We start from the raw sequence: 10,729 nt of genomic DNA on the forward strand, positions 1-10,729 counted from the left end.
CACAAAATCAGTACAAAATCGCATTAAGTACATTTTTATACTGCTTTCTACATTTTCTAAAAACAGTTTTGAACATCAAGAATCTCAAAGCAATCATTTTCCAACAGTACACATTTCATTAAGTGTAACTTTATACCCTTAAAACATTTCATCTCAAACACACATTTCACCAAACACAATATAACACATTTAATTTAACCTTTTTAAACATTCTTGAGGATCACAAACAATTTATCATCAGCAGAGTATGTGTCAAGGGCCTGAAAGTCCATCTCTTGCCCTGGATTTATAACACTCCATTCAAAGTCAACTTTTACCGAGTATGCATGGAAGTGGGAGTCATACGTCACTGGTATTAAAAACTTGCCACACAGAAACCATACAGTATTGACATTTAAAATGTATTTAATTTGGAAAAATAGAGGAATTTCCTCTGCGTGGACATAGTCAACTATGAATACATCTTTTAAAGCATACTTCACATTGTCAACAGTCACATTTGAAACACGCTGAATGTCGAAATCTCCATTTCCATGTATATCGGTTAGAATTTTCTGTAAGTCTAATGGGAGCGATGACAACGGAGTCTCTATACTCCTACCTACTACCATCTCAAACTCATCAAGGATATTGGGCGGGGAAAATTCCCAACATTGTTTCATCTGGTGCCTCTCACTTAAGGTTTTGGCAATGTTAATGAAATTTCTACAGCTGCTAGCAACAGTCTTAAAATACTGATGCTTAGCCTCGAAACGCATGCACCAAAGAAAACGCAAAGGTCCAAACATTGATGTTAGTCTCGAGTAGTGTGTCAAAAAATGACACTTGGGTGTAACAACATCCCCAAAAACATGACTTAGCTGTGTCAGAAACTCAAAAACAAGTGTATCTAACATTGCTAGGTTTTCCCTTTTCACTCTTGGGGCAATTACAATGTCAACAATGTCACGACATAACAGGAAAACATTCCAATGTTTACTATTGGGAGGAACACGGTGTGCCATTAAAAAGGGCAAAATCCTAAACAAAAACCACTTTTGTGAAGCAGACCCAGCAATTCCAGATTTGTGTAAAGTTCGCTCTGACAACTGCACTGGTTTGTTTTTCTTGTCATTTTGACCAATGGAGAGTTGCTGAAGTTCATCATTCAACTCTTGAATAGTAATATGTTTTTCTTTATGAGCCCAGCTCAGAACTAGTTTTATTACAAGAGGAATAACTCCCTCTAACAAATCGTGCATTATATCAGGCGGAAATGCCTGTGTCACGTCAAAATAGTTCAGCTCATTAAATGGTGAAGGATAATTTACACCATACATTCTTTGATACTCTGCATTTTCGATGCACGTTAGATGGTACTGATGTACCTCTGGGGTTCTTAAAACAAAATCACTCTCTCTGAATTTCTCTTTTATTTCTGTGTGGGTTGCCATGCAATAGCGACAAACTCTACCAGAGTTAAATGACATTGTAAAACCAGCTAACATATGTGCTGAAAGATTATCTGCTGAAACTGTTGCTAGTGCAGCGTGAATAGTCTGCTCAATCCCACCTACAGTTACCACGAACCCTTCACTTTCAAGTTTTTTAAGATCGTCTAACATTGGTTTTAAGATGGTTGCTAAACCACAGCTTTTTACAAATGTTTGTCGTACTAATAAAGCCAGATGAATGTGCTTCAGTTTTGAGTGATGTTTAAGGTTGCCTATCGTATAATAAAAAGCGCAAAGCTTGTGCTTGGTTTTCTTTGAACCTAGAGGGTTCACAACTTCAAATTCATCTTCATAAAAATGAAGACGTAAGGCATGCTGATTAACTTTAAAGAAGGGATGTTCCATGAAACATGTACCATCCGTATAGTCACTTAAATAATCTGGATCTCTGTCTAGATAGTGGTTTGCCTGAATTTCATCAAATATGTCCTCATGTGAGCAATAGTTACTTAAAACCTCAGTGATGGGTACATATGAATATGTGCCTATTTTGTGTCCACTCGGTGACCTCAAAATATTATGTACCGGTTCAACCAGCCTAAGCTTAGATTTACAATGTTCTTTTAACATGTGTGGAGAGCTAACAATTTTGGAAGCTTCTTCAAAAAAATCCCTTGACTGTACCATTTCTCTTATTTCAGGACATTCTAAAATGTTGAACCCATTTTTTTGAAGATGGTAAGTAATAAAAGAGTCGTAATTCTCTTTAAAATAACAAAATAAAAAATTGATGTCATTCACTATTTCCTGCTGGACGGTCTGTGGAATGTGATTTTTTTCTCTACATTTAAGAATGAAACTGAAGAGATTTTCTTTGAAGTTTGTCAAAAGCTCATTCCTACTAGGTGGAGGCATTTCATCTGTCCTAGGCTGTAGCTCATTGGTATTTTCTAGATCATTGTGACAGTCCATGTTTTCAAAATCATTGTCATTGTCCAAGTATTCAGTAGCACCCATATCATCATGAGGTAGAACAAGCTTCCTATGTTTTCGATAGACATGACGCCTGAAAGACTCGTATACTGTAAAAGATGACTTGCAGTTATTCAGTCCACAAGTGATGCTGAAATTGGGTTCATGGTTGTGAACCAGACCAACATGTTGAATTAGTTTCATTAAGGTGAAGGTTTTTCTTCTACACCTTGTGCATCGATATGGTTGTGGCATTTTTAACACAGGATATTAATTATTCGGGTGACAGTTATTGGAAGGGGCTTGCCACCCACCTCAGTTATCTTTGCTATGGCATGCTGCAGGAAGGTCAGTGTATTCTTCATGTAGGGTGGATAAGCCAAGTTGAAAACATAGTAAGCACTGAAGGCTGCAATTATCCCTTCTTCAACTCCTAGTCCCCTCCACACCTCCACACCATCCACTTTAACAAGGACTTGAACCCTCTTGGAGAAAGCCATTTTCCAGTCAGTTTCTACCAACTGTATGGTTGGGTACGGAGTATCAGCATCCCACTGTGAAAACCAAAAAAGAAAGAAAAAGAAAAATTCTATATGTAAAACAATGCTACATCTGTCAGAACTACATAACTGGTCATGTATCAGAGTATTGCAAAGTGATAGTTAAACAAATAGTTCCATACCTCTCCTAGTGTGATTAAGCTCTCAACCTTCTCTTTAAAGATCTGGGGCAGCAGAATCAGTGCTGCACGGAAGTCAGAATCTATTGTAAAATAAAATAAAACAAACAACTTCAATAATTTATTATTATAAATTGCCTGTTTTCATATTCATTTATACCCCCCATAAGTGGTTTCCTTTACTCATTGTTAGTCATATTTCACCCAAAAAAAAAAAAAAAAAAACACAGATTGAAGGAACACTCCACTTATGGGTGTTAACCCACATTTTCAAACTCCCCAAGAGTTAAACAGTTCAGTTTTACCGTTTTCGAATCCATTTATTTGATCTCCGGGTCTGGCGGTAGCACTTTTAGCTTAGCATAGATCATTGAATCGGATTACACGGTTAGCATCTTGCTCAAAAATGACCAAAGAGTTTCGATATTTTTCCTATTTAAAACTTGAATCTTCTGTATTTACATAGGTGTACGAAGACTGAGGGAAAATGAAAAGTTGCGATTTTCTAGGCCGATATGTCTAGGAACTATACTTAAATGTACTTGTACACTTTGTAAACACTGGGTCGGTACTTCTGCAGCGATGCAGGATGATTTTGAAGTTGAGGGAGAAAATTGGATTTTTTTAGGGTAGGAGTTTTTCAAACTACCCTAACTGTATTGAACCAGAGGTGCACAGACTACGCATAAACGTCACAGAGCTAGACGAGTGTTTCAGGTAAAAAATTATATAACTAGTTATGATATAGCTAATTATAAAAATTGTCATTTAAAAAAAAATTTAATAACTGATAATTTTGCTAGATAAGACCCTCTTCCTCAGCTGGGATGGTTTTGAGCCCTTTGAAGCTGCATTTAAACAGCATTTTGGAAGTTAAAAGTCATGGGCACCATAGAAGTCCACTATGGAGAAGAATCCTGAAATGTTTTCCTCAAAAAGCATAATTTCTTTACGACATGAACATGAAAGACATGAACATCTTGGATGACAAGGGGATAAGTACATTAACTGTAAATTGTGTTCTGGAAGTGAACTTCTCCTTTAGTTAAACTTATTTCCAGCAAGAATAACTATATTGTGACGTATCATTATCGTGAAATAAAATTACTCATATCATGTTATAAGATATTGGTCATATCGCCCACTGCAAGATCAGTTTCTCATGGAGATATTGTACGGACCAAGCACAAATTTTCAACAAATGTATTTGTTGAGCACCTATACTTTTAATTAACATAACTATCAGTCTTTAAAGCTCAGAAATGGATGATCACAAAACTACTACATTTTAGGTCAATACCTGGTAGATCTTCTGCAAGCATCTCTTCTCTTGCTTCTTTGTAGACTTTGGCCAATGGAGCATTTCTTTGAACAAGCTCAAGCACCTTTGGCACAATACTGGTAAAGCCGTCCTTGAAGCGCTGACTTAAACTGACAGTTGATGAATGCATTCGGTCAACTTCATCACACAACTGAAAATTGACAAAAAAAGATAAAGTTAATCACTCATTCTAATATTCTTTGTTGCCATTTCTCTTTAGTTATATCACTGTACAAATATTTCTAAGCTTGAATGCACATATATTTGTTTACCTGAAGGTTTAGAAAATTACAGTGTTTTTACAACAGAGTTATAACAGTAAATGATCATTTTAGCATACTGTTTGGTTTATATTGACATTCAACATTTATTTTAAGCCGAGAACTGATTTAAAATCTGATATCACTAACCCCTGAGGCTGTTTTTAAGAAAGGGTACTTCTTAAGTATATCCTCCACAGTCATTCCATCTCTTATCTCCCTTCTTCGCCACGCAAAAGTTCGCTGCATTCGGTCTTTGACCACCAAGGTGTCTGGTCGCACCTTGCTGTACTGGATATGCAGGACATTCACATGACCCTCAACAGATGATGCATCCTCACCAATGACTGCAATCACCTATTGGATCAAATTTAAAAGTCCATAATAATAATAAAAGTTAAACCTCAAAAACACATGACGTCATTCATTGTTTCCTTACCTTTGGTTTTTTGGACAAAGAGAGATATTCAATTTGGCTGCACAATGAATTCATTTAAAATATTTATTATGCGAACGGGTCATTCCATGTCAAATAAACCAAATTTCAGAAACTTCCCTGGCTCAAATTTGTAATTTTGTTAATATTTTTATTTAAATATTTATTCATAATTAGTGACGAAAGCCCAAATATTAAGTGTAATGAATGTATATTGACCGAGTACTGCACTATTTTGTAGAGGAAAAAGTTAAATTTTCACCTAAGATTTAGAGCCAAATTACAGGGGGGTAAAATGACATTAGAATGATGGCAGCAGCATTAGTTTTTTTCACAGAGATTCATCTATTAGTAAAATCTTTAGCAATCTTTGTTTGATTACATGCCAACAGTGAAAGAAATGGGAGAAAGTACTTGATTTTGCACTGTAGAAACTATTAATTTTGACAATCCTACCATATATTAGGGATTGTGGGAGTCACGATTCGATTCCGAAACGATTCTTAATTCTTCTGCTGTGCAAATACATCTTTACATTTTAATCAAAATTGCAGTTTCAATGCTTTTTGTTTATGGAATCTCTGTATGTCAGTAGGCTACTGCCATCTTAAAAGTAGGGGTGTGAATATTCACTGGTTTCACGATTCAGTTCTATTATGATTATCATTGTCAACTCAATATCATGATGCTTCATGGCTACATTTACATAATTTCACATCAAATTTATTTTGTTCTTCTATATCCCTAACCATATACGGGTTTGATTATGAACGCTATTTTGCGTGGCTTGTCAGTGAACTACAGCTCCGTGCATTAAATGCCGCTCCATCTGAAAGCAGGTGATGGGAGATTTACCGCTAATCAAAGAACCGGCATTACTGACGAGATGCGCATGACAATAGCATGCGATTAATCATGCAGCCCTACCATGTATACTGTTTAATACTGCAGAAAAACAAAATATTGTAATATTAGTTTTTTTAGTTTGCCATGCAGACCTAAAAGACACTGACTAAATTGCAACAATTTAATTGGAGGACCATAGGAACATTGTGCCATCTTTTGACAGTGCACAAGAAAAATGGATCCTATCGTTTAACCCATTCAGTGATTAACTGTTTAGTAACTGACAATTATGATTTGGAAATTGTGCAGCCCTAATTCAATTACTCTTCAGTTGTCAAATTTTATTTGGCTCTTGACTAATAAACCGTTTGAACTACAAGAATCCACTTACCCCTGACTCCGGTCTGCGACAGGCTGTTGGAGATTGTTCAGAGTCCCTCACTTTTTTGTGCCCAAACTTCTCCTTACTCTTTCTTACTTCATCATCATGGACCAGAGGTGCACGCTCAGCTTTAAATTTGCGTTTGAGGGATTGGTGCCAAGTGTGCTAACACATAAGGGAAAATAGGATAGTTTAGGGAATACAGCCAAGAGATTCTGACATCTGACATGTCATTTTTGTAAACGCATATAAACAGAACCACCATTTTTTGTCAATTAAAATGGCTAAGATGTAAACAATATCTAAGACCATATAATTTATGGAACAATGACCTTATGTAATTCTTATTTACACTGGTGAAGTCATTTCACATAATGTAAAGTCTACCATTGCTCATAACTTACATAGCCATTGCCTTCAAGATCCTTTAGGAAACAGTATTTCACAATAAGTGCTTTTGCCACCTGCACATATTCTGCATTGGTTGGATACCTGAAAGATTCAATTAAAACCAGCTGGCCCATTAGAAACTCCTTTAAATAAAAAAATAATAATTATCTTTAATTTGTATTACTTTTAAAGGGGTCATATGATGTGATTTAAAGTTTTCCTTTCTCTTTGGAGTGTTACAAGCTGTAAACACATACGAGCATCATCACTGCGTCTGTCACGCGACTCAGTTTTACCATCAGTTCAAGCCCGAGAGGGAAACGAAGGACATTATTAACCGTCTTTCTTTACTATACTTTTAAAAGCTAAAGCTCACAATTATGGAAAGGGGTGTTACATTTATCATTTCTTGCCTGTGGTGTTCGGCCAATCACAATGCACTGTGCCAGCTGGCCAATCAGTGCAGACTGCACTTGTCGGAAGGAGGGACTTTGTAGAAAACTAAGCGTTTGAGAGAGGCGGGGCATAGAGGACTTACAATAATGTACAGTATTTGAAAAATAATGTGTTTTTTGAACAATAAAACGTCAGCATATTCTGTTACACAAATACACAAAATAATGATCTTTAAAAAAAAGCATCATATGACCCCTTTACATAAATAGTTCAAATGCATATCAACAAAACATTGCTTCATAGATATGCATTCAAAGTATTTATGTTGCTTTACAAGTTGCTGACTTACATTGTGTGTTCTATCATGGCTTCATGAAGAACTCTAATGATTCTGTGTCTATCCTTTGAGGACTTCTGGCATGGTTCTTTGTTATCAAGCTTGGCCTGGAGATCTCTAGGAAACGGTGGAATGGCAAATCCAGCAGGCAGTCTACCACTAGTTGCATTTCTGCAGTGAGGATGGGGTAGTAGTTAAGAACTTCCATTAGTAGCAATACTGATGATTAGCCACTATACTGAACATTTTTCTACTCTGACATATCTTCATTGGTACATTAGTACCCATATGCATAAGTAGTGGTCGACTGATATATTGCCAAAGCCGACATAATGTCTAAGATTTGGCATTTTTCAAATGTTGGCATCAGCTTATAAGTTTTTCTGTTTGTCCGATGTTACTTATTTTGACAGCACTGAGAAGGCCAGCACCCGATTCCACGCCTACATTAGTTTACGGTCTTCATTTAATAGAATTCAATTCACATTTATTTGTATAGTGCTTTTCACAATACATACCATTTCAAAGCAGCTTTAAAGAGAATGCATGTCAACATTACAATTTAGAGTAATCTGTTATCAGACTGGACTGTGTCCAAATGATGTAATTTCATGAATAGGTGTGAACAAATTATTAGAACTGTTAAATGACCAAAGCAAGTGGTTAAAAAAAAAAAAAAAAAAATTATATACAGCCGACCCCAGAGGGTTAAATATAACTTATTCAATATTCTCAGTGTTCAATCAGCTTTGACATTTAAATCTGCATATTTGTGAGATTTACCCAAAGGGCTTTTTTACGTTTATAAATGGCATTTTCACCCCTAATCTTATTAAATGTATACTTAATTTTTCATTTTAAATTCTTAAATTTGATCAATAAATTGAATTAGAACAATCAGACACTATAGGACTGTTACCAAAAAATTTAATAATTTACACTGAAAAAATTACAATGGCAGGAAATAATGTTGATATTGCTTTAAATATTTATTTGAAAATATAAACGAAGTTTTGGGGGGAAAATTATACTTTCATACAGACAGCATGTTTGAGTCGTGCATATTACACTCACAGCCACGCCAGCTCATGAAAAGCAGAAAGCTGTATGAAAATATAGGACTGACAACCGTATTCTAGTGCTATGTAAAAATTTGCCTAATTTACTTAATTGATTACATTGACGCATCCTTCCTGCCCTACTTAACAGTAACATACAGTATTTTACAAATATAAAAACTCCACATTTTGAATGTTTAGCACAGCATAACTGAGTTACTTTGTGTATGCTGCTTGGCCACCCTGCTTTCTAAGATATCGGCATCAGGCATAAAAAAAAACAAAAACATAATATCAGTCGACCACTAAACATAGGACAAATATAATACACAATACTCAATGTTATACTTACATTTCTTTAGTCGAAGTTTGTTGATAGGATTCTGCTGGCACTGGTTCTAGTGTTATTGTTACAACCTCCTTCATCTCCTGTACAAATTTGTTAAACTTGGCCTGTTTTTTAAAGGAGCCTTGAAATAAATATGAAATCATGTTCTCTGTGAGGCCACACTCTATTGTTTCCCCATCCACCTCATTTTCTGAAAAAAAAATAAAATAAAATTAATGATCAGTGTGAGCTCAAGGTTTTAACAGCAACGATAAAATCTGTCTTTCAATGGATATTTATCAGTACAAAAATTGCTTTAATTAAAAAAACAAAAAAAAAACACAATAACTCTATATACACCAGAGGTTCTCAACTCTGGGTCGCGAGATCCATGGTCAGTCCTAATCAAACACACCTGAACAAGTTAATCAAGGTCTTTAGAATCACTAGAAAGTTACAGGCAGGTGAGTTTGATCAAGGTTGGAGCTAACTTAAACTCTGCAGGAAAATGGAGTTGAGAACCTCTGGCATACGCTCTCAGAAGGTACAAAACTGTCACTGGGGCAGTACCTTAAGGTACAAAAGCTAAAAGGTACAAAAGCTAAAAGGTACTAATATGTACACTTAACGTGCATAAATTTACTTTTTTCCCTGAGAGTGTATGATTAGAAGCAAAATTATTTAAATTAGCAGCTCAAAGACTAGAAACTTCTTTCACGAGTTTACCGGTTTTGATAATTAACTTAATGGTGAACAAATTTCACTTAAGTTAACGTAAGTTACTGTCTTTGGAAGGGCTCGATGCCGACGTAAAGTTACCTGCAGGACAAATAAATAGGACTCTCTTGGACTTACGTTTTACGTTATTTAACTATGTACCAAATAAAACTGATATAAATCAACACGGATGATATTCGTAAATTATATCATTTCAGACCGACTATGAGAGGCGTTAAAATAAAACAAGACAGGCGTCCGGAGTGAACACGGGTAAGTTAACGTTTACGTTAGCGTAATAAGAACATTCTGGAAAACTGAGTTTATAAATCTGTGGTAAAAGCTGACACAAAACGCGATGGATTTGAAGTGTTTCTATGGCCGTTTCACCGCTGTTTTGTCAGCGTCTCGAGCACTGTCTCGCGGTAGAATATAAGTTAGCTACGCGAAAAGTTGTATCTTAATTTCTGGCTAAATATGAATACAAAATAACTGCAATGATAATAAGCTTAATGTAATAACAATGGGTTGGTTTTGTCAGGTCAGTGTTTTCGAAGAAAGGTTTAACGTTACCTCACGCGCCAGGTAACGTTAAGGTCAGGCCTTGCTACAGACGCAATATCAAGGAATCGAAAGGGAACCAACTGATTCTCACAGTAAAGTTACTTAAAACTAAACTTACCTCTGAATTTCTGTGCTTCGTCTTCAGTGACATGTATTCCAGCTTCTTTCAATTTTTCAAGAAGATCCTCCGTCGACAACGTCTGTAGTGAGGCAGCCATGACGTCGAATAACGGACGGTGCACATTCTCTTCTTCTTCGCGCGCATAATATGGACCGCGCGGGCAACAATCCCATTGGACGACGCGAATTTAAAGAAGACCGGCTGCGAAAATGCGTACTTGATCTTTGAGGCAAAGTAAAAGTACACCATAATGTTAAATAAACGTGAAATAATTTTGTCTACATTGTACTTTTGCTAAGAAAGATTAGTACATGTATTCTGTAACTCTAAATTAAAACAAAAAATTAAAACTGCTCTTATATCAGTTTAGAATTCAATTAAAAATACAGGCATACTTTAATACATTTGCTTTGTTTAAAAGTTATCTTGATGCTCTGCATAATTAATAAAATGTCATGTGCTTGTGTACGGTTCAGAAATAGTAAATAA

The 10,729-nt window shown here is 35.8% G+C and overlaps 1 protein-coding gene across 1 annotated transcript; it reads right to left on the reverse strand.

Moving 5' to 3' along the window:
- Window positions 1–10,415, reverse strand: LOC306859621 (sterile alpha motif domain-containing protein 3-like). The gene is made up of 9 exons (XM_079400737.1): window positions 10,238–10,415; window positions 8,863–9,049; window positions 7,465–7,623; window positions 6,734–6,821; window positions 6,339–6,494; window positions 4,816–5,022; window positions 4,385–4,556; window positions 3,088–3,167; window positions 1–2,959 (listed from the first exon to the last, which is right to left on the reverse strand). Exons 1-9 carry the CDS (start codon window positions 10,335–10,337, stop codon window positions 2,663–2,665), a joined length of 1,446 nt encoding a protein of 481 aa, XP_079256863.1. The 5' UTR covers window positions 10,338–10,415; the 3' UTR covers window positions 1–2,662.
- Between the last annotated feature and the right edge of the window lie 314 nt (window positions 10,416–10,729).

Source organism: Barbus barbus, assembly GCF_936440315.1.
Source record: "Barbus barbus genome assembly, chromosome: 40".
NCBI lineage: Eukaryota > Metazoa > Chordata > Actinopteri > Cypriniformes > Cyprinidae > Barbus > Barbus barbus.

Bases quoted from the DNA above. Each gene is read 5' to 3' on its own strand.
- LOC306859621 (XM_079400737.1), bottom strand. From the start codon at position 10,337: ATGGCTGCCTCACTACAGACGTTGTCGACGGAGGATCTTCTTGAAAAA. The intron at 5,023-6,338 runs GTAAGTGGATTC...TTGATCCAATAG, and splicing joins GTCGCAGACCGGAGTCAGGG to GTGATTGCAGTCATTGGTGA. The intron at 2,960-3,087 runs GTATGGAACTAT...TGGTTTTCACAG, and splicing joins GCTTAATCACACTAGGAGAG to TGGGATGCTGATACTCCGTA.